Raw genomic sequence first — 24,662 nt, forward strand, 5'->3', positions numbered from 1 at the left:
AGACCAATATATTGGCAAAAACCACGCCGGGAATTACTTGTGCCGTGAAATTATCGAATTCAGTTAAAATCGGGCTGATTTTTCAGTTGAGGAGAGATTACTCAAGTGATTTCATTGTAAAAATTGAATCGGTGGTGCGCTCGTTCGAAATCGCCGCGAAAAAAACTTGTCAAGGTAGAAAAGTGACGTCATTGGCTCTCGTTCAGTGCACTCTGCTGTGATTGGCTGAAATTGAGGAAACGGCGCAAACCACCAATGAGATAGCAAGAATCGGCGCCCGTGCGCGATAACTACGCCACCTGTCGCGCGGTCACCACGCTTTCATTGAATAACCGGGACTGTTTTCTTGACGCAAGCGTACTGAGGCCCAACAAAGGGCCGAAATAAGAACGATTCGCAAGTGAATCTGATGTATTTATGTCATAAAAATGGTGAAATCTGTGAAGTGGCGAGTAGAAATTAGGATATTCGACGTGTCGAATCATGACCGAGGCATCTGAAAAGTAAGTGGTGTCCCCGTAACTCAGTTTTTGTGATATATGCTGCGCCCTGTCTGGTAGGGAGGGCCTTACCCCGGCCATTTTCCATAGCTCACGGGATGTGTAAGAGGATTTATGGTGTTTTTTGAAGGCCTTAGCCTTCTGTGAAACTTAAGGTCGAGCTGTATATCTCAGTCAACCAGTAGAAAGTCTTTTAAGCTAGGTACATGCAAGCCCGACCGACGCCCTTAGGTCACCCTGTGTGTACTGTATAAGTATAATCAATGATACTCATTCATTCACAATACAAGTTCTCCTTTCGGGGTCATTTGGAGCTAGCTTGCGAGCTATTTCCTCAATGAAATTATCCCACCGCAAGTTGATTCAGTTCGTCCGATGAATCCGATTGCATTTTTTCCGCGAAAAAAATGTTGGATGGTTCGAGTTGAGCGCGGGTCTAGCAATTAAAAAAATTAAACAATAGGTTTTTTATGATGCACGGTTTAGGACAATGAAGGACTAATTTTACGTCATTAAAGATGTGAAGCTTGATTGTGTTAATCTGATGCCTTTGTAAGTTGCAATAAATTAAAATAATAAATGAGTTTGCTTTTGTTTAAGCTTCACAAAACTAGCACTTACTGGCTGACAGTGGTTTAAAAAATGCCATGTGACAGTTTTTTTTTTTTATAATAGATAAAATCTAATTTTTACATCTTACATTTAGGTAATTTAAGTATGCCCTAACAATCACCTAATAATAACAGATACTTACACATTTCTAACTACATTAAGAAGATTTTGTAGCCAAATGTGCCTATGGAAAACACTTAAAATTTGGCTTAAAGGACTCGCATCCAGGCCATAATTGTTTAAAAAAACACTTATAATCTCTCATAAAATAATTGTCATGGTATTTATAAAATAAGATAGGGCAGTCAAATCATGTTTGGTTTTCATTTAGGTCTGTAATAAAGACATGTGTGGCACTTTTGTCACCTAGATTAATTAGAAGATATTTATATCTAAACTAATTTGAGTTCTAACATGGGTACCTAATCAATATTTTTTACCCAACCTATTCATTTAGCTTTATCAACATTTTACTTTTTAAACTTCAACATTTATTCAGCAAATAGGCCACAAGGGCACTTTTACACATCAACATTGAATTTACAGAATTTGAGATACCAATCTTCTGCCTGTGACTTCTTCAGTGTGGGATGATGATAATTGATAAAAAACTATCCTATATCCTTCCACCCGTCTCAAACTATGTCCATACCATTTTCACCTATCGGTTTGGCGGTGTAAATGCGAATGCGAAGAGGTAACAGAGAGACAGAATTACTTTCGCATTTATAATATTACTAGCTTCTGCCTGCGACTTTGTCTGTGTGGAGTGATAAGATGATGATGATTATATTGAGTACCTATATGTGTAAATTTATCAATACAGTACAATCTCACTAATCTGGCACTTATGCTGACACAGAGAGTCGGATTACTGCAAAATTCGGCTTACTGGAAGTTAGAGCAAATCTGCATAATATTGATGTGTCTTTTAGTATTTCGTACAAATAGATTTTACTAAAATACTAATTAAAAAGAAACTAATTTTACCTGGAACTTAGCCATTTAATAATAATAACTCCACGGCTGATTCGGCCACGGCGACTGCCTATGAACTCCGTTGCTGTCTCTGGTGGGACATAAAATAATTTGTATGCCAATATTAGTGCCGGATTACTGGGTGTACTAGACCAGGGGTCTCCAAACTTTTTGACCTGAGGGCTATATAGCGTCTCAGAATTTATTGGAACGCTTCGCGGGCCGGGGTTTGGAGAGCCCTGTACTAGACCATTGAAGTGCCGGATTATCGAGATTTCACTGTATAGTTTTTATAGTCTTGGTTACAAATTCATTCATGTATTTTGCAATAAAGATTAAATAAATAATGCAGACGATTGATAAAAACCAACCAAATTTCCCGGGCCCTAACTATCTCTATATAAAATGTCAGTAAATGGGTTCAGCAATTTAAATAAGTGTGAAAAGGTAAGAGACAGATAGAGTAACTTTCAAATATTTATAATATTATATAGTAGGGATACAGTATACAGTAGGGCACGGGTCACCAATTACTTTCTTCAGGGTCCAGTTTTTAAAATAAAGGGAGCGTTCAAGTATTACGTAACGCAATTTTTGGACATTTTTGACCCCCCCTCCCCGCCGTAACGTTTTTCTGTATTGTTACATCTGGACTTTCCGTCATCAGGCCATTTTTACTTTTGGACTAATTGACGTTGGATATTATGACACCTAGCCTTTCTGACACTTGGACATATATGCCCCTAAATGGCGGTCCGTTTCTATTAGAGTTTATTAAATAAGCAAAGTAATGCAATGATTTAAGAAGAATCGGGGGAAGTAAATAGATGCAAACAGCAAAGAAAAGCTATGGAGGAGGCCTACATCAAAGGAGGAGTTGAAGTTAAAGTTGTTAAACGAATTTAACACATTCAGTGCCGAAAACCCGACTATCGGGTATTTTATGATTTCGTTCCCAGGTCGTACGACCCAATAGTCGGGATCGTGGTACTACTGCTTTATATAACGAAAATGCAAAAAATCAAAGTCTTTGTTGCTATGAGACAAACCCACACATAAACCAGTCGAATTGTTCTCCTAGGCCGGATTGCATAATAAAATACAAGCTAATACTATTAATGATTTTGTATTTAAAATCACTAATAGCACAGATTAAATAATAGTACTACCGTACAGAAAGGACACTTCCTACAAAACCGAAGTTAGACAACGATTCAGGGACGAATTATGCGACCCCTTTCGGCTAATATTTAGGGTTGTCAAAATTCAAGTCTTTATCTTATCTGTGGTCGTGCACGCAAAAGCACGTCAAGTGGTGCCAACCCTAATAATTGCTCGGAGCCATGCTGAGCCCAGGGATTGGAACCGGTTTTTCGCAAAAACTTAGAAATAACCATTTTTTCGAATTATTTTATACTCCAAATGTAGGACTCAGTTGTGTTTTTAGGTAACGACTTCGTATTATTAGATTTCCCAATTAAAAACGAAATAATTAACAAAGCGAAAAAATACCATTTTCGTTCCCATACAAAAAAAAAACCGGGCAAGTGCGAGTCGGACTCGCGCACGAAGAGTTCCGTACCATAATGCAATAAAAAAACGTAAAAAAAAAGCAAAAAAAAAAACGGTCACCCATCCAAGTACTGACCACTAGACAGAAGTTGCTTAACTTTGGTCAAAAATCACGTTTGTTGTATGGGAGCCCCATTTAAATCTTTATTTTATTCTGTTTTTAGTATTTGTTGTTATAGCGGCAACAGAAATACATCATCTGTGAAAATTTCAACTGTCTAGCTATCACGGTTCGTGAGATACAGCCTGGTGACAGACAGACGGACGGACGGACAGCGAAGTCTTAGTAATAGGGTCCCGTTTTACCCTTTGGGTACGGAACCCTAAAAATACCCGATCACTGGCTGAGCCGAATGGAGCCGAGTTTGCCCGAAAGGAGGACTATCTCCCCACTGGTATTAGCTTGTATTTTATTATGCAATAGGCCCCTGTTTATACAAAATAATGATTTCCTGCTCCGATGATGTCATCAACTCCATCCACGGAATGTCATTCATCAAATCAACACGAATGATTCATTCACTTAAATTCAACGCCATTCATTACTTGTGGTTTCATTTGTTTGAAGTCATGAATGGCCGAAACATCGGTCAAGTGCGAACGTACGTAGTAGGTATATACAGTCGCCATCAGATATATTAGAGCGGCCAATGTATACACAAATATCTGACCACGCCTTTGTTGTCAAAGTAGTAGGTAGTAGTAGTAAACACTTTATTGAACAAAACAAGTACATAAAAACCGGGTAACTGCGAGTCGGACTCGCGCACGAAGGGTTCCGTACCATAATGCAAAAAACGGCAAAAAAAAACGGTCACCCATCCAAGTACTGACCCCGCCCGACGTTGCTTAACTTCGGTCAAAAATCACGTTTGTTGTATGGGAGCCCCACTTAAATCTTTATTTTATTCTGTTTTTAGTATTTGTTGTTATAGCGGCAACAGAAATACATCATCTGTGAAAATTTCAACTGTCTAGCTATCACGGTTCGTGAGATACAGCCTGGTGACAGACGGACGGATGGACGGACAGCGGAGTCTTAGTAATAGGGTGTTTTACCCTTTGGGTACGGAACCCTAAAAATTATAATTAAATAAATAAATAACTGAGAGATACATACGAAACACCATACGAGATTATTTACGATGTTATAGTGCGTGTTCAGATATTTTTGAGCACCTTGGACGCTTCGATATATCTGATGGCGACGTACTTTAGTTATGGCAGGTAAGGGCGTTTATTTTTGCGCATTTCGGAAGGATTATTTTCGAAATTATGCACTTATTTTAGATTTATCAATTTGCAGAAAAAGTTTAAGTTACATATCTTAGTAGTATACCTACCTAAGTACACACCGCTGCAAAAGAGCATACCCACTTTGAGTGGAATTCATTATGTGGGTAATTAGGTACTCTGAAATCTAAGACTAGAAAATTTAAATACAGTGGACCCGAAAATTGAGAATTCTAACCCTATGTGACAAAAGTGACACAACTCACAAACTGATAAACTCACGTTATCGTAGCGTACGAACGACTCTTAAAGTGACTACACTCTACTAAACAATTTATTTTTACAATATTTTACAATATGATTGTCTTTTCCAGTGTCTGCGTGGTGCGTGTGCGGGCGCAAGTGATGTGTCGCGACGAAGGCACCGGCGGCTGGGTCGCCCTCGGGGGCGGAGGCCTGGCCGACGTGATGGTGGGCAAGCGGCAGCGCGCGGCAGGTATGTAGTGTATATAGCGAGGCTGGGTCGCCATGTGAGGTGAGCGGCGTGTAGGGGTGGAGTCAAGTGATGTGTCGCGACGAAGGCACCGGCGACTGGGTCGCCCACGGGGGCGGAGGCCTAGCCGACGTGATGGTGGGCAAGCGGCAGCGCGCGGCAGGTATGTAGTGTATATAGCGAGGCTGGGTCGCCATGTGAGGGGTGTAGGGTGGAGTCAAGTGATGTATCGCGACGAAGGACCGGCGGCTGGGTCGCCCTCAGGGGCGGAGGCCTGGCCGACGTGATGGTGGGCAAGCGGCAGCGCGCGGCAGGTATGTATTGTATATAGCGAGGCTGGGTCGCCATGTGAGGGGTGTAGGAGTGGAGTCGAATGATGTGTCGCGACGAAGGACCGGCGGCTGGGTCGCTCTCGGGGGCGGAGGCCTAGCCGACGTGATGGTGGGCAAACGGCAGGTATGTATTGTATATAGCGAGGCAGGGTCGCCATGTGAGGGGTGTAGGGGTGGAATATAGCAATCATCGAAGGCACCGGCGGCTGGGTCGCGCACGCGGACTCTATTGACATGACCCCGGTGACCCCGGTAATCGGTTTCGTTAGCGGCTACTCATATGTTTGTCCAGCTACCAATCATAGTAGTATATAATAAAATGTCGTTGCAGGGGGCGACAGTAACGGCGACACGTCATCATCGTCCGCAAACGCACCGACACACGATTTCTTCATACACGGAAAACGGATCAGCGACAACATGGTAAGGCTAAGTTAAAATTAACAAAAACTATTTTTTTTATTTATATTAATAAACCTTACAGAAAATCACCATGTAAAAACAGACTGCGATTCTAATTTTCAAGATGATAACTAGCGCATCTACGGAGTGGCTTAGATAAAATGTCTATTTTTTATATAAGGTCCTTGGGCGGGTCTGTGGAAATTGGCCCTACCCCTTCCATACTTCCATTCCATTTACTTGTATATCTACTGTACTTTGACTTTTTAATTTTATTTGATGACGTATTATTAATTATTTTTAATTGGTGGCTATGATGTTTTGTTTTGTAATATTTTTTGTATGCCTAGACTTAAGATTTCAAACACAATGTAATATTGTTATTGAATAAAAATGATGATGATGATGATGGACTAACAATCGACGGACTGGGGGCGATTGTATTACACTAGTATTAAAATATACAATCATTTGCCAAACTACATTAAAATGATGTCAGGAACAACATTTAAAACTACATTAAAGAACATACTCATAAAAGCAAGTTTTTATAATCTAAATGAATATTTTGATTATAATTTTAATGATCTCATGTAATAATTAATGTTCCTCTAATCTAAATGTAAAAATGCTAGATATTATTATAGGTATTATTCAGTACTGAAGAGATGAAGGAGATGAACCTATTGCATGCTCTGACGGGTAGATTATGTGTTCTGATAAACATTGTAACATCTTTACTTTACTTTACTATTGTAAATGTACCATAATCTTGCAATAAAGACATTTTTGATTTTGATTTTGATTTTGATTTTTGAAATTCGTTCCCTCGATTTCGCCACTCGAAAATCAGTGAAAACGGCGAACTGCTAATTTTTGAATTACGAGGGATAGAAATTGGGAATCTAGTGGTATTGACCACTCGTTTTCAATTCTATTAGTAGAATTTTGGAGATATTATTGAACGAAATACACGAAATCGAACGGTGGAAATTCATTATCGGCCCCTGGTTAACTTCACTCAGTAGAGAATTGTGAATCATATCCCATACAATAAAATATTGTGAACGTTTTAATGGTAACAAACATACTGAAACAGACCCCATCCTTAGATGACGAGATCTTGAACGCTTATTTCTATTCCAGGTGGTTTTAGAATGCACAATAAAGAAGGATTTCCAGTACAACAAGGTGATGCCAACGTTCCACCACTGGGTCACGGAGGAGAAGCGATTCGGCCTCACGTTCCAGACGGCCGCGGATGCGCGCGCATTCGACCGCGGCGTGCGGACCGCCATCGAGGAGCTGTTAGACGGTGAGTTAGACCTAGAAACATACAGGGGGACAAAAAAAGAAAAAACCGGTTCCAAGGGTTCCGTACATAAGTCCGACTCACGCTTGACTGCAAATTTCTAATGGGGGTTCATACCTACCGACTGGAATTGGTTTCATGGTGGTATCAGATGGGTTAGTATAGGGTAACCGATGGTTACCTTGCTCACATAATCTCGTTTGCCAAGGTGTTTAGGCAGGAAAGGCCTTGGCAGACTTATATATTCCTGAAATGAGGGTTCATACCTACCGACTGGAATTGGTTTCATGGTGGTATCGGATGGGTTAGTGTAGGGTAACCGATGGTTACCTTGCTCACATAATCTCGCCTGCCAAGGTGTTTCGGCAGGAAAAGCCTTGGCAGACTTATATATTCCTGAAATGGGGGTTCATACCTACCGACTGGAATTGGTTTCATGGTGGTATCAGATGGGTTAGTGTAGGGTAACCGATGGTTACCTTGTTACTTGACTGGTAGAGAATTTCATTAGGCATTAAGCCAGCCATTTAATGTTTAAATAAATATATGTACATCAGTTCCATAGTATATACTCGTAATGGTGTCTGTTAACTAATTTATCTAATGTGCTTTCTTCATTGCTTCCGTATACTGGATTCCTACACGGTGAGTACATATAACTAGCGAGTAAGTAAATAAGTAAAACATAACGATGAAACATAGCTAATATGTGACGTTATCTATGAAAAGGGACCTTATTGTCGATGGCACTTACGCCATTATTAACGAAGCTCCGATATGAATACAATGCCGCGCGACGCTGTGCGGCGTAAGCGCCATCGCCAATAAGGTCCCTTTTCATAGATAATGCCCCATATTAAGAGGAAAGTGGACGCGAGTGACCGCTTCTCCATACTATAGTCTGTATCTTTAGGTATTTAAATAAAAGTAAACGAAATCTACCCTCAAATGGCTCCTTAAGCCAGTTGAGGGTAGATGAAAACATTACACGATCAAATAATGTAGGTTAAAGTATGGTCGTTCAGTGACAGGTCCATGCGGTTTTGTATCTGGTTGGTTAACGAATAAATGTTATAACTACCCGAAAATGTACAAATTATTTGTTTACTTTTATTTAAATACCTAAAGATACGGAGTATAACGTAGTTCCCATTTTCCTCTTCGGATATTAACATGATTGAAAATATTTTTACTCTATTTGGTGTATATTAGGTTTTTAGGGTTCCGTACCCAAAGGGTAAAAACGGGAAGCCATTACTCCACAGTCCGTCTATCTGTCTGTCACCAGGCTGTGTCTCATGAACCGTGATAGCTAGATAATTGAAATTTTCACAGATGATGTATTTCTGTTGCCGCTATAACAACAAATCGTCGTTGCGCTTACCAAATCTTACATGTGCGAGATCTTAATCAAATGAATTAATACCTTATGTATTTTGTTGCTAGGTAACAATTTGTCAATCAAAAATCGAACACATATCAGCTTTGAAAAGCGCAACGACGAAATACTAAAAACATGATAAAATAAATCAACCCAGAATATTACTTTGCTAATCCGCGAAAAGATAACGTACTAACCCATGATTCCATTCATAAGGGCCACTTGCACCATTCACTGACCCCCCGGGTTAAACCTGGAGTTACTATGGTTACCAGTACAATTTGACATTGGATTACCGGTTTAACCAGTTAACCCCGGGTTAGTGGGATGGTGCAAGTGGCGCTTACTTAGAAAAAAAAAATATCTAAGTTGGGCTCCCATACAACAGACGTGATTTTACTGCCGTTTTTTTGCGCAATGGTACGGAACCCTTCGTGCGCGAGTCCGACTCGCACTTGGCCTGTTTTTAATTATTATATGTATTAACGCGCGATGGAACTGTATTCCGGTGCAAGTTCCGCGTGGCGCGCCATAACTTTTGTTTCTTTCTAATTTCCTGGCATTACGCCTGTTAAACGGTGACGTATTATTGAATGATAATAGCGAATATTACGCGAAACTATGCGTAGGGGGCGCCACTACCACTATCTGTCACAATCTGGGGGTTTACCGCGAAACAAGAAAATCGAAATTTCGTTATCTAACCTCTCTATTCTCTATCACTCTTGCATATTCGAGCGATAAAGAGGCAGATAACTAAATGTCGATTTTCGCGTTTCCCGGTAGACTCTAGTTAACAAACCGCCTTGATGCATCAATGTCATATTCTATTGTCTGTGAAAACTTGTCAAAAAACAGTTTAAGCCACAGTATGTATAAGTTACTCTATGGTTTACTAGAGGAGCTAGTGCTGCACTCTGGCGGCAGAACATTGCAGTAATACCCCCTATTGTTGGACAGGTCTGGGCGGGGCGTGGCCTGCGCTTCACGCGTACAAAAAACACAATCCAGCGCCGGCCGACGACGATGAGGAGCAAAACATATTTGAGGTGAGGCTAACCTACATCTACTCTATTTTACACTTTACACACACACACACGGCCCGATTCGAATAATGCTTGAAATAAGATGTAACACCGATATGATACTGATCTGTCAGTATCAAGTGACATTACTTCAACCAAAAACGTCACATTTGACACTTATATATTTGGAGAAACAACTCGCTTTAAAAGATGTTTGTCTCCTGGTCTTGCAGAACTGTAAAAGTAATGAATACTAAGGGCCAATCGCACCACCCACACTTGATAGACTGATCGACGTCACTCAACAATGAACTATGAAACTTCCCATGCAATAAAATTTAGCGAACGCTTTAACGGTGACAGGCGGTTTGGTGCAACTGACCCTAAGAGTATTATTGTGTATTTCCAGTGTCTAAATCTACCGACGGACTCCCGTTCGAGCTCCGAGAACTCCACAGCGAGTCGCGTCCGACACGCTCACGACCTCACGCAGACGCCTATTCTCTCCGCCATCAACCTGCCGCGCCATCACGGTAACTATCCCCACGACACGGCTCCGAGTCGCGTCCGAAACGCTCACGACCTCACGCAGACGCCCATCCTCTCCGCCATCAACCTGCCGCGCCACGACACGCGCCATCACGGTAATAATCTATCTCTCGTGATGCACACGACACGCCTCCGAGACGATGGCGAGTCGCGTCCGACAGAGACACATATACACTTGCCGCGCCACGACAAGGCTCCGAGTCTGACACGTCATACGAAATATAACACTTTAAACTCTCGCATTTTGTACAATGAAGGCTTTTACCCAGAAGGGGTCTACAGTAGAAAAATAAAAACTTATATATCAAATAAGAATTATAAATAACTTAATACAATTCTCTGTGGAATAATTGAAAGCTCTAATAATAATAATAAGGCCAGAGTGGAGTCGTTAGAGCTATAAGCTCCAGGGGTGGAAGTGAAATATGCATAAGACGCGAGTTGGCACAGTGGCTGTTAACAGCCACTGGGTAGAAAGCGGCGCACACCTCTCGACACCCCTGAGCCGCTCACACCGGTGTTGCCCTTGAGCCATCCTAGATGTCGCTTTTTGTGGAGGCCCATCTTGTGAGGGCGAGTCACCGTCTGCCGGAAATAAAATTGCATACCGTTTTATTAGGCAGGCGTCCGGTTTTTTACCCCATAGCTCAGTTCTTAGTCCATCGCTTTCACCCAATAACCTAGATCATTTTAGATTCCATCAACTCTTAATAGTCCTTAATACACCCTGGCGGGTGCTGCCTCTGCGTGCGTCCCATGACACGGGCAAGGGCAGCCTCCGCTCGGTGTACCCCTTACATTTCATTAAAGTGTCAAAAGGGCCTCTACGTGTTGGCTTCGGCTCCGCGCACGCCTCCCAAAGGTCCGGAACACCATTATTCCGTGATGGGAAAGACATACAAATAATAATAATAATAAAATGAAGGCTTACTATACAGTAAACGAGTTCTTTGATGAATAAAAATACCTATAAAGAATACATAATTGACATTATTATTATTATAAATTTATTGTTTTTAATGCATTATTATTGTTTTAATTTAAAATTTATTGTAATTTTTATTGTACGGACTTGATTTGCTATCGTATTATTATTTTTTGAATTGATATCTAATTGAAATTGTTATATACCTACTATGAAATCATTAATTGTAATTCACTTGAATCTCATTGTAAATTGTAAATATTAACCCATGTTGACAGTGTATGATCAGTACCAATAAATAAATCTATCTATCTATCTACTGTAAAGAGGACGGCCTATTGGGAGGACGCTGTGGGCATTCATAAAACACAAGATCACTTCTTCTTTTAGTTATATATTTTCTCAGCTAGTTTTACAATTATTAAATGACTATACACAATGGCTGCCTCTAAACGAATGCCAACTCCGCACCGCGTTCTATTTGACAGCGGGCTGATATTCTAAATTTAAATATCGTGACTAACCAGTCACAGATTAAAGAAGGCTGTAAAGGTTGCAAACCTTTACACTACACATATTTAATTACACAAACGGGTCTACCGCGATATAATTTCATTGTTTTTACCCTAAAATCAGACGTTGCAACTCGGCTGAAAAAACGTCATACACAGTCCCCTATCCTCTCGTCATAAAGAAAATAAAGCATGGAAAAAATCACTGTTGAGACTCGAACTTGCGACTGCGGAATAATTAGCCCGCCGCTGTTTACAGCAAATATTTTCACAAATATGCGCGTGTAAGGCGCAGAGACGACTATATTTCATGCTAAGCTACGGAATTTGAACTAATCCGGGGTTAACCGGTTTAACCTAACCTCCATGGTTACCAGTACAATTTGACACTGGGTCAACGGTAAAGGTTTAACCGGTTAACCCTGGGTTAGTAAGTGGGCCTTGGAGATCAAATATACCTTAACTGTCAAACAAATTCTAAAATGCGCTCATTACATTTCAGATACAATTAAAACGTACGAGATCCAGTATGAAGATAAAATGGCTGACGACGATCCGGAGCGGTGTCCATACGTACATCTGTCAGCTGTAAGTATCACCACACGGGATTGTTACGCCATTTAGGGTTCTTTCTAAAATCAAGTTTCGTTTCGCTTCGTTATAATCACCAAATATCACCAAGGGGGAGGGGGGGTCAAAAATGGGTCAAATATGATCACATCATTTCTGGACGACCCCTTTCGCCCGCCTGTCAAAACTTTTAGAACGCCATTTGACTTTGTTCTTTCACTGATATGTGTTAAATTTGTTAATGTCAAAAAGTGTCGTCATCTACACGAGCATAAGCCAATAAAGCCACTCTTGTGGGTAAAGTGCAACTTTCTCATCAGTTTTTGAAGAATAAAGAGAGCCTTTACTAGCCGGTGTCATCTTAAGGAGCCCACTGATTAACAGTCCGCCAGAAGGAATCGGCCTGTCAGTTAGAACAAAATTTTGAATGTTCCGAACAACTGACAGGCCGATACCGTCCGGTGGACTGTTAATCAGTGGGCCCCTTTATATCAACTGTTTACTTTCAGGTGCACGAATACACGTATCCGCAGGTGGGTCCGGGCGGCATTATCAGCTCTGAGAAGTCCTCGCCCAACACCAAACCGCCATTATTGAAGAGGGACTCAGGTTAGTATAAATAAAAATAAACCCTCTTAGGGCTTGTGCACAAATCACGCGAGGTTCAATAGGAGGAGGGGGGTCACGAAAAAATCACGATAGATCACGTTGGAGGAGGGGGGTATAAGGAAACCTCACGTGTATTTTTCTACAGTGAACGAAATTAAGAAAAAAAAACCTACCACATGAGTAGATACGTTTTCTCGGTTTCGTTAAACATAAATCTTCACTCTGCACTTCAAAATAGCGAGTCTATTTAACGAAAATAGAAAAATAAACAAGATTTTCTATATACAATACTATTTATCTTAAAACTAGGTCGAATTAAAAAAAAATCAAAAAAATACACGTGAGGTTGTGTGGGGGGAGAGGGGTAGCCAAAAACCTCACCAAATATCACCAAGGGGGAGGGGGGCTCAAAAAGTAGCCGAAAACACCTCGCGTGATTCGTGCACAACCCCTTATTCGTAAAACTTGACGGGCCTGATTTAGTTCAATTATTTTTTATCCCTTTCTTACAATTACATAAAGTCATATGTCGATAAAGACAAACGATTATTAGCTAATTCAGGCCAGTAACGTGTTTATACAGACAAATAGGAACGTTTCCGAGAAAGTACGGTAGAAAACAATTCATGTGTAAAACACTGATTTAAACTTTCACGACTTTTACACATTATTAACCTTTCGAACGCCACAGATGGCAATTGACCATAGTCTAATAAAACATGGTCTTCTATTCCCAGAGTGACACAGGCCTACGTCACAATAACATGGCCGCTATATATAGCGCTATCGCATATTATCATATAGCGCTGTCGCATGATGACGTAGGCTTGTGTCAGTTAGGTGACCTAGAAAAGACGGGAATGGAGTACCAGGCGGAGTATATTATTATACCATGGCAATTGACGTCAAAGCAAAATCGTGCCAACGACGCCAAAGACGGCATTTGACGTCGATCGTTTTTTGATGAAAATCTACTGAAAAAACTCCACTTTTAATGCCCTGCGCGTCCAGTACAACAATGGGTTCAGGATGCTGTTGGGACTGCCTCGTTTTTGCAGCGCGTCCGGAATGTTCGCGGAGGCGCACACTGACAGCTTCGGTGCGATAATACGCAATAGAACTGCCTCTCTGATGCGTCGCGTGCGTGACAGTTCCAACAGCCTCTTGCGCCTAGTGTTAGAGTCACCTGCTTGCGCCTTCTGGAAACACTGGGACGATGTACATATGGGCTCCAGAGGCTTAGTATATAAGTTGTTATAATTTATTAATTTTGTTATAATTTTGTATAGGTTTAAGTACTAACATAATATTAAGGGAATGTATACTAACACTATGGACATGGTCTGAATTAAATAAATTGATTGATTGATTGATTGATTAGGTTGGCATTAATTATACACAAAACTAAATATTACCCTCGTGGCGTCAGTGGCACGGCAAATGGATGCGCCGTTTGGTGTTCAAAAGGTTATATTGTACAACGGTACTTAATCGCGTATTTAATTTTTAAGATTTTTCTCCGAGACCACGGGGACAACGCCGTCCTCGAAACGTCGGAGGTAAATTTTAAAACTTAAATACGCGATAAAGTCCCGTTGTACAATTTCTTAATTCATCTGTATATATCATTTATTCTGATAAAAGTGCTATATTGCTGCAATAAAAGTTTTTAACAACTTACCTATTGAAATAAAGTCAGTCGAAGGTAAACAATTTAAAATTATCTTAAAAAAGTGGCTTATTATTAGTAGAGTCTTGAAAGAGTTTGTCGATTAAGATGATAGAGTATGATGCATGTAATAACTTTGTTACTAGTTGAGCTATTCTCAAAAAGTTTGTACATTTCGATCACATCTTAGATTTCTATAAAAATTGGTATGCTGGTAAAGTACATGAAGCTGAACAACTTCCACCATATTTCCCAAAATGTCCCAGAAAGTTATTATAAAACTTTCCTGGTTTGTTACCAGATTCCCTTACACATTTGATAACAAAAAAGGAATGTTTCTTAGAAACTTTCTGGGACATTTTGGGAAATGTGGTGGAAGTTAAGCTTCGTATACTCTACCAGCATACCAGTTTTTATAAAAATCTAAGATGTGATCGAAAAGTGCAAACTTGTTGAGAATTGCTCAGTTTTAGGTTAGTCATAATATTATTGTACGTCCGTGATGGTTAAACTGTTGGTTCATAATTGTATTATTGTCAACATCTTTGTACACAGTTATACAATAAACTATTATCAAAGAGAATAGAGTGTATAGAGACGGATTGTCAAAGTAAATTATGTAGCCACTGTAAATTTACTGCCATCTTTCGACAGAACATAAAACTGTTAGATCGCCATTTGACTTTAATCCTTATTCTTTCACTGATGTGTGTTAACTTATTAAATATTAATATTAACGCCATCTACTCGACTATAGGCCAAAGGTATGGTGCAATATTTTCGAGCGATGGCGCCATAACCTTCAGCCTACTCTCGAGTATATAGATGGCGTGGCCAAAGTCAAATGGCGTTCTAGCAGATTTTATCGTCTGTCGAAAGATGGCAGTAAATGAACTGTAGCTACATAATTTACCATGACAGTAAATCTCTATTTAAAATTTTCTTTGCTATTATCTTATCTGATATTGCAGGGTCGATAAAGAAGCATCCGTACAGCGGGCCGCCGCCTCTGCCCGACAAGAAGCCAACTGAAACCTTCCAGGCGAGGCTCAAGTGCAGGTTAGTGTACTTAGGACAGTGGTGGGCAAAGTACGGCCCGCGGGCATGTCCGGCCCGCGCAAGAATTTCACCCGGCCCGCTGCCGGTCCTTCGAAATAATTAGTAGGGTAATTCGTCAGTAACTGGCCACTGTTAGTAATTGGCCACCCTAAACTAAAAATGAATTCTATTCACCTATAAACAGGATTCATTTTAGTATAAGGCGGCTAGTTATTGAAGGCTGGCCAGTTATTGAAACCTTATACTAAAATTAATTATGTTTATAGGTGAATATAGAATTCAATTTTAGTTTAGGGTGGCCAATTACTAAAAGTGGCCAGTTCATGGCGAATTACCCTATATGGCTCACAACGTAACGGTTTCAAATCAAAGTAAATTTTTTCAGCAGTTTCGGCCCTACTCGAATTTTTTTTAATTTCCTGCACGCCAGACTTTAGAACGCCATTTGACTTTTGATCCTTATTTTTAGGGTTCCGTACCCAAAGGGTAAAACGGGACCCTATTACTAAGACTTCGCTGTCCGTCCGTCCGTCCGTCCGTCCGTCCGTCCGTCTGTCACCAGGCTGTATCTCACGAACCGTGATAGCTAGACAGTTGAAATTTTCACAGATGATGTATTTCTGTTGCCGCTATAACAACAAATACTAAAAACAGAATAAAATAAAGATTTAAATGGGGCTCCCATACAACAAACGTGAGTTTTGACCAAAGTTAAGCAACGTCGGGAGTGGTCAGTACTTGGATGGGTGACCGTTTTTTTTTTTGCTTTTTTTTTGTTTTTTTTTTATATGGTACGGAACCCTTCGTGCGCGAGTCCGACTCGCACTTGCCCGATTTTTTCACTGATATGTGTTAAATTTGTTAAATGTCAAATAGTATAATTCTTACTGTTTCATGTTGCAGGCATTGTCACGAATGGTACCTAGAGAGTGCGAACCGAGCTGGCGCGTGCGAATTCGCTCCGGACGCCTTCAAGACTTGCATCGACGCCGTTTCCTGTATCAAATGTGCTCAGGTATGTACCATAATTGGCAATTTTCCTACTAGTCAAATCAGTTACGTTTTTAGAACTGTCAAAACGATTTGCTAATATGGAATTTATATGAAACATTACAAATTGACGTCACGGTCAACTCACCTACTTTTTATATTTCTATCCGATTTATTAAATAGAACTTGTGTTTAAAAATAACTCCTATCTGTGTTTTTCTAATAATTATCTGGTGCTTTATTTCATGCATGGTGTCAAATAATTTATTTTAAATACAGTATAATACCCTATTGACCGAGCGAGTGAGAAGCACAAGCGAAGCGTTGCCGTTTCAGCAAAGAGTCTTAGATTGTATACGAAATGAGTATTTCGTGCTTTGAGTTTGACAGCTACACGAGATGGCGCTGTACACATCCATACCACAGTGTAAAAAGTAACAGTGGACCGACGCCTTTGATGCTTGCTTAAATGCCGACACCGCACAAGAACACAGTAGGGAAGAGTAGGTAATTTGACTGTGACGTCACATGCTAGTGTTCCATATAAGGCACTTGTCCCACCAAGAGCGAGTAAGCGATTAACTATCGGCGATTTTCTCGCCCAAGAAACGAACAAAAGATTAGGATCCTGTGTTAGTAAAAGAGACACATATAGTCATATATTAATAGTTCATCGCTGGCTGTTCACACTGCCGGCGAGAACACTCGCTCCACTAGTTTGTCGCCGCGATAAATAAAACTAGCTCAGCGGTACTCGCTCGGCGATGCTCGCTTCGTAGTTAGAACTCAAGCTGCGAGACCAATCAGTCTGCGTGTTCAGCTACGCTGCATCGCCCGAGCGAGTGACGCGAGTAATAGCCCGTCGCACTCGAACACTCGCCTATAGCCGAGCGACAAAACTATTGGAGCTAACACTCGCTTCTCGCCGCTCGCCCACTCGTGTCTAGTTTATCGTTCTACTCGCTTATCGCTCATCGTCGGCGGTGGGACAAGTGCCTAAATTCCATAGTAGCAAAATCGTTTTGACAGTTCGAAAAAAGAAACTGATTTGACCAGTGAAATACCCTTTTAATACATTAACCCCCTTATTCATAAAACTTTACGGGCCTGATTTAGTTAAATTATGTTTTATCCCTTTCTTACAAATACGTAAGTTAAAATGACAGATAAAGACAAACGATTATTAGCTAATTGACGTTTGTAGTACGTTTATGAATAAAAGGGGGTAAGTTTTTAAACTTGTATGTTACAGTGCATGCTGTACCACTGCATGTCGGACGCGGAGGGCGACTTCGCCATGCACCCGTGCGCGTGCGCACCCACAGACCACGCCTGCGCCAAGCGGTGAGTTACAACATACTGCCATACAAATATTGTATTGAAGTAAGGTGGGGTAAGACTATCACTTGTATGGAATCCTCATACTGTTTGTTTAGTCCTGAGCAAAATGAACTATGTTAGTCTTAACCTTTTGGACGCCAATGACCGATATATCCGCACCGCAGGTCCAACGCCAAAGACGGATTAATCGGGCACAGACCACAGAGCAACATAGACCTACGTGCATATTCATAAAGTTCAATTTCAGTTTTGACACTTCAGTGACGTGGCGTCCGAGTGACAGCTTTTGTTTGTCAAACTTTGACACAGCGTCGAAAAGGTTAACCCACCTTACCTATTGTGGTATACTTTGTATTTTGCTATGTTGGGTATTCATGGCCGATGATAGCATAAACCGGGAGAAATGGAATACGTATATCGTATGGTACAATCATCTGGAATAATATGTTACACAACGAAGGCCGCATAAATCCATACTAATATTATTAATATTATTAAGGCGAAAGTGTGTCTGTCTGTTATCTCTTCACGCTTAAGCTGCTGAACTGATTTAGTTGAAATTTGATATAGAGATAGTTTGAGTCCCGGGGAAGGATATAGGATAGTTTTTATGTCGGAAATCATCCCTGAAGAAAGTGCAAAGGGGGGTGAATTTGAAAGAGTTAATGAATTGCCTAATAATTGAAGTAAGCAATGCGCGAATTGAATGAATGCTATTAGCATTATCCAGGCGCTATACCTACTTTAGCTGCTGTCACTAATTCCACGCAGACGAAGTCGCGGGCGAAAGCTAATATCTAATATGATTTTATTTGTAGAGCCATAAGAGCGGGTCACATATTTCTGCTGCCTTTGAACATATTATTGCAGGTGACTGTGCAAAATTTTCCACATGTGTGGTTCGACACGCATTTGGTCATCATCATCATCATCTCAGCCATAAGACGTCCACTGCTGAACATAGGCCTCCCCCTTGGACCTCCATACGTGCCGGTTGGAAGCGACCCGCATCCAGCGTCTTCCGGCGACCTTAACAAGATCGTCTGTCCATCTGCGCATTTGGTCACTTATGCTGAAATAGTTATTTACGATACAAGTGCGGAAAAGAGGAATTGCGAATTATCTATTCGCAGTATCGTACAACGTTTTACAGTACATATGGCCCTTTAAACTTTTTCACTCGGTACTATATCTATACATATAATAAAGCTGAAGACGGTCGAAAGTCTGTACATGGAAGATATTCGAAAAAAAGTTGGCTGGGGATACTTAGAATCGATAACAGAACACGTTCCAAAAGTTTTTAGAATTTTTGTCTGTTTGTCTGTTTATCTGTTTGTCTGTTTATTTGAACGCGCATCACGTGAAAACGGCTGAACGGATTTTGATGAAAACTTTACTAATCTGTCAAGAAAATTCCCGGCCAGGTTATAGGCTATAAAAATTCAACCCCTAAAAGGGGGGGTAGCCACAACACTCGATTGACTTAAGTTTGCCCCTGAATCTTATGGCGCTACTTAGGAAGGAGGGGCAAACTTTTTTCAAATATGTGCTACCACTATTGAGTACCCTGGTAAACTAACAGATGGCGTTGAATTTAATATGTTGTGACATGAATAAGCCACCGAGGAAAGATTTTGCCAAATTAACTCTAAGTTTAGAAGAGGGGCTACGGATATCAATAAAAATAATTGAATAATTGTGTTGATTTAATAAATTAATAATACGACAAAATTAAACGACAGTAAATTAATTGCCCCTCATTGCACAGTGCCATCTTTTGGGGAACTGAGTAAACATTAAGTAATCAAGAAAACTAAAAATGAGTTTACATAGTTACGTAGTGGTAAAATAAACACACATATAAACACGCGTATAATTGCATAATTATTTAAAATTATAAATTTTCTCCATCATTAATTATACCTAATCGTAATTATATCGCCCCCATATCAAATCCATATTCATACGTAGGTATCGCCTCCTTTATGCACTTAATAATGGCGACGAAGGTGGGTACTTTGAAAAAAAAAACATTGACCTCTGTCATTTGCAGTGCCGGATTAACCCTTTTAGTTTTAAGCAAAATAAGCACTTGGTTAGGGCACCACGTCTAGGGGGCACCAAAATCGTAGGCAAAAAAACGCGCAGGCTGCGTCAGCATTGCAGTCGTCGTGGAGTACCTACATGACCTCCAACGTAGGCTTTCGATTTGACCTTACGCGGAGGCCCTTAAAGTCATGGAAAAAATCTTGCTTTCGGGCTTGCGGCCAGCCGATTTTTTCGACATAGGTTACCGATTTTATAGCGAATTTTGCTCTCTTGCACGCCAGCTTTGTCGGCCAAGCCGAGTTGCTCCTTAGCCGCGATCCTGAGACCTAACTGTCAAAAGGTCTGTCTGTTATAAGGGGCCCCGTGAAAGCCGAAAACTAAAAGCATCCCATCAAGTAGCGCTTTCGAGTGAAGCCAAAGAGCGAGCAGTAGAAGAGTCGTGATTACATGAATAGATTCGGCTTCAAGCCACTCTTTTGCAGTTCGGCGTAATTCACTTGGTCAATTCCAAGCTCTGCTTTCTTGCATCTTTTCTGTATGAGAACAACCTCGCTGAGACCCTTAAATATCGAGCCCTATGCGAAGCTAGGCTGATATAAAACTGTCCCATCCCTTCTCTGTGTGATATCCTGGATTCGCGCCTGGTTGGGACTAAAAGTAAAAATGTACAACTGTCTATCAAATTGCGTTTTTTATATCGAACAATTTTCGCGTTTACAATCACGTTATAAGATATGATAAAGGTGACATTCGGTTGTCGACTGCAGCAGCTTTACTCTGTTGTAACGTTACTGCTGCAGCACTGTCAATTTTCGTGATAAAATGATGTGACTGATTTCCATACTAAAAGTAGAAATGTACAACTGTCTATCAAATTGCGTTTTAATATCGAAAAATTTTCGCGCTCGCTTCGCTCGCGATTTCAATAACTTTCTAGGATATGGCGACTGCAGCAGCATTACTCTTTTGCAACGTTACTGCTGCAGCACTGTCAAATTTCGTGATAAAATTATGTGACTGATTTCCATACTAAAAGAAAAAATGTACAACTGTCTATCAAATGGCGTTTTTATATCGAACAATTTTCGCGTTTACAATCACGTTATAAGATATGATAAAGGTGACATTCGGTTGGCGACTGCAGCAGCTTTACTCTGTTGTAACGTTACTGCTGCAGCACTGTTAATTTTCGTGATAAAATGATGTCACTGATTTCCATACTAAAAGTAGATATGTACAACTGTCTAACATCAAATTGCGTTTTTATATTGAACAATTTTCGCGCTCGCTTCGCTCGCGTTTTTAATAACTTTTTAAGTCAAATTGCGTTTTTTATATCGAAAAATTTTCGCGCTCGCTTCGCTCGCGTTTTGGCGTGGCGACTGCAGTAGCATTACTCTGTTGGAACGTTACTGCTGCAGCACTGACAATTTTCGTAATAAAATGTTATGACTGATTTCCATACTAAAAGTTGAAATGTACAACTGTCTATCAAATTGCGTTTTTATATCGAAAAATTTTCGCGCTCGCTTCGCTCGCGTTTTCAATTACTTTCTAAGATATGGCGACTGCAGCAGCATTACTCTGTTGCAACGTTACTGCTGCAGCACTGTCAGATTTCATGATAAAATTATTTGACTGATTTCCATACTAAAAGAAAAAATTTACAACTGTCTATAAATTGCGTTTTTATATCGAAAAATTTTCGCGGTCGCTTCGCTCGCGTTTTCTATCACTTTCTAAGATATGGCGACTGCAGCAGCATTACTCTGTTGCAACGTTACTGCTGCAGCACTGTCAATTTTCGCGATAAAATTATTTGACTCATTTCCATACTAAAAGGAAAAATGTACAACTGTCTATCAAATTGCGTTTTTATATCGAAAATTTTTCGCGCTCGCTTCGCTCGCGTATTCAATCACTTTCTAGGATATGGCGACTGCAGCAGCATTACTCTGTTGCAACGTTACTGCTGCAGCACTGTCAATTTACGTGATAAAATTATGTGACTGATTTCCATTCTCAGCTGTAATGGGCCAATTAACGTCACTCAACTAAAAAAAACAATGTAATCTCGATGACCTAGGGAGAGGGGGCACCATGGTCTAGAAATGCTTAGGGCATCAAAATATCTTACTCCGGCAAAGGTCGTTTGCGGAGTCTAACGATTTGGGACTCGCATTTTATACGCATTACCATGCCTTCCCGAAAAAAATCGAATTATTCGCGAAAGTCTCGCAACGCATTGAGGTTACAAGGGGCACGTGGTCTTCCTCGGGAGTCTGAAGAAGACCACGGTGAGTGGGTGGCGCTCTAGCCAGGCAGGCCGCTTCGCTTTCGCTCGCGCGCGTATACCTTACTGTATCGTCTGATATACATTTTGGAGTGTAGTTTTATTTAGTGGTACCTTAATTGTAAAATATTTTATCTGGACTACAGTCCTCCAGCATATCCATTTGTCAACTTTACTTCAAGTTCCGCCTCCAGGGGAGAGGGAGAGAAATTAGGATTAGAAATTAGCCGCTTACTGACACAGACCGAATTCCACGCGGGCGGAGCCGCGGGCACAGCTAGTGTACTATAAAAATGAATTTTACAGTGCATATGGTCCTGTTTTCCCGCACTGGTGCGTAAAATAGCACTTTTCATGCGAATGTCAAATTCCTCTTTTTCGCACTTGTATCGTAAATAACTTTATTTTTTTCATAAGCACACATGCATAATTAATTTTAAAGTTAATCGCTAATCTGCTTAAAATGCAGTTTGTTGGCGTAGTTCTACTATGATGGCTTTTCTATTTTTTAACGGGTAACATGTGTGATGTTATAGGTGGGTGGGCATCACGCTGCTGTCGCTGCTGGTGCCGTGTCTGTGCTGCTACGCGCCGCTGCGCTGCGTGCACCGCGCATGCGCGCGCGCGCACGTGGCGGGCGGCGCGCACCGGCCGCGCGCGCGCGACAAGTAGCGCCGGCCGCCGTCCCGCTCACACCCGCCACCCCCGCCGTGTGTCGCACAACCCGGCCCGAGCGGCGCCGAGCGCCGGCCCGGCTGTCACGTCGCGAGACGGTGTACACCGGCTCCGTGCGGCGACCCGACCGACACGCCGTATTTGACTCCGTTGGGCAGCCCGCCGAGTGAAACTTTAGAAAAATTAAGTGAAACCCCGCCTCCTAGTGGCGCGTCGCGAGCGATAGCGTCCGGGGCGAATTCGCCGGGCGCCCCGTGGTCGACGCCGATTCCCGGCTCGCTAAGCGCCGAGTCTTCGACGTCGATCGCGAGTCCGCTCCGCGAGGCCTCGTCATCGAGTTCGCCGAGTATCGACCTGCCCTCGACGCCTCGAACCGCCAAACCGTCGCCCCGGAGTAGTCCGCCGAACGTCGAATCACCGTCGACCCCGTTAGGTCCTCCCCCCGCCGAACCGTTGGATAGTCCACCCGAATTACCTTTAACACCGTCGGGTATAACGTTACCGCCGACCCCCAGCCCCCCGAGCGCTGATCTGCCGTTAACGCCGTCGGGCAGTCCGTTTCCTGTAACGGACGGCTCGCCCAGCGTACAGGTGACCCCCTCCGCCAGCCCCCCGAGCGCCGACTTGCCCCCGACCCCCCCGCGACCCCCGGCTCTACCGGCAACACCTAGCCCCCCGAGCGCTAGTCTACCTTTAACACCCAAATCTTTAGGGGATCAGAGTAGCTCGTCGAATGGCACGGAATAAAACTAGACATAATGGTTTTGAATTTGGCTGTGGTTTGCGGACGTGACGAGACTGCGTTAAGTTAAATGAACATTGTTGGTGGATCGATTGTACTTGGCGAATAATAAATGGGACCTGACGCTGCAAAACATGGTGTGACGGGCCCTTATTTACGTCACAAAGAGAGTTTTAAAAAGATTAGTAAACTTCGCTATTACACCATACAGGAGAAAAATTGGTGAACGTTTAATTCATAAATAGAAGCATCCTGGCGATCGCTCCTGAAAGGTAGAACAGTATTTTTAGAAACAGGCTGTTACTATTGCATATACAAGAGAGATTTTCTGAAGTGCGAATGCTTTAAAAACAAAAAATAACGCATATTTTATAGTAGCTATAACAAGATATAATGCGAGCCGCGCTGTTATTTATATGGTTGTGTTTATTTACCAATGGAATCTTAGAGATGCCGACATGGGAATGAAAACTCGATGGGTTGCCAAATATTGGCATGAAATGTACCTAAACTTGGCACGGCAGTGAAATGGACAGTGAATAAAGTGAGTTGTGGACTAATAAGCTTGAAGAATAATATTTTCCAAGCTAAAATAGAAGCATGGAAGCTTCACTGGAATGTGCTTAGTTGGATAACAAGTCTCGAAACGAAATTGTGTGAGAAGACAGTGTTGACTTTGCAATTAATATTGTGGTGTTTTTAGTGACTGGGAAAATGAAAGGCCTGAGAATTGTGCTTTTGAAAGATATTGCGAGTTGGACAATGAAAGAGTTTTTAAACTCTAAGAAGGAAATGTGAGAAAAGAATGACTAAAAGTAAGGTTAATTAAATTTCCG

At 41.4% G+C, this 24,662-nt stretch overlaps 1 protein-coding gene across 3 annotated transcripts; it reads left to right on the forward strand.

Moving 5' to 3' along the window:
• Positions 1-342: 342 nt before the first annotated feature.
• LOC134801832 (sprouty-related, EVH1 domain-containing protein 2) lies at positions 343-24,187 on the forward strand. Of its 3 annotated transcripts, none has more exons than XM_063774466.1 (12): positions 343-503; positions 5,270-5,391; positions 6,052-6,143; positions 7,269-7,437; positions 9,827-9,864; positions 10,250-10,373; positions 12,329-12,414; positions 12,906-13,005; positions 15,646-15,733; positions 16,637-16,748; positions 17,976-18,067; positions 22,946-24,187. In XM_063774466.1, the coding sequence occupies exons 1-12, from the start codon at positions 484-486 to the stop codon at positions 23,079-23,081; spliced, it is 1,179 nt and encodes a 392-aa protein (XP_063630536.1). In that variant the 5' UTR covers positions 343-483; the 3' UTR covers positions 23,082-24,187. The 3 variants fall into 3 exon arrangements, with proteins under 3 accessions (XP_063630536.1, XP_063630534.1, XP_063630535.1); XM_063774464.1 differs by having other exon boundaries at positions 344-503; positions 9,776-9,864; XM_063774465.1 differs by lacking the exons at positions 343-503; positions 5,270-5,391 and adding an exon at positions 5,457-5,551 and having other exon boundaries at positions 9,776-9,864.
• The last annotated feature ends 475 nt before the right edge of the window (positions 24,188-24,662 follow it).

The sequence above is a fragment of the Cydia splendana genome, chromosome 23, assembly GCF_910591565.1.
Source record: "Cydia splendana chromosome 23, ilCydSple1.2, whole genome shotgun sequence".
Lineage (NCBI taxonomy): Eukaryota > Metazoa > Arthropoda > Insecta > Lepidoptera > Tortricidae > Cydia > Cydia splendana.

Coding starts and splice junctions, on each gene's coding strand:
- LOC134801832 (XM_063774464.1), top strand. CDS start 484: ATGACCGAGGCATCTGAAAA. Junction 504..5,269: donor ATGACCGAGGCATCTGAAAA/GTAAGTGGTGTC, acceptor TGTCTTTTCCAG/TGTCTGCGTGGTGCGTGTGC. Junction 18,068..22,945: donor GACCACGCCTGCGCCAAGCG/GTGAGTTACAAC, acceptor GTGATGTTATAG/GTGGGTGGGCATCACGCTGC.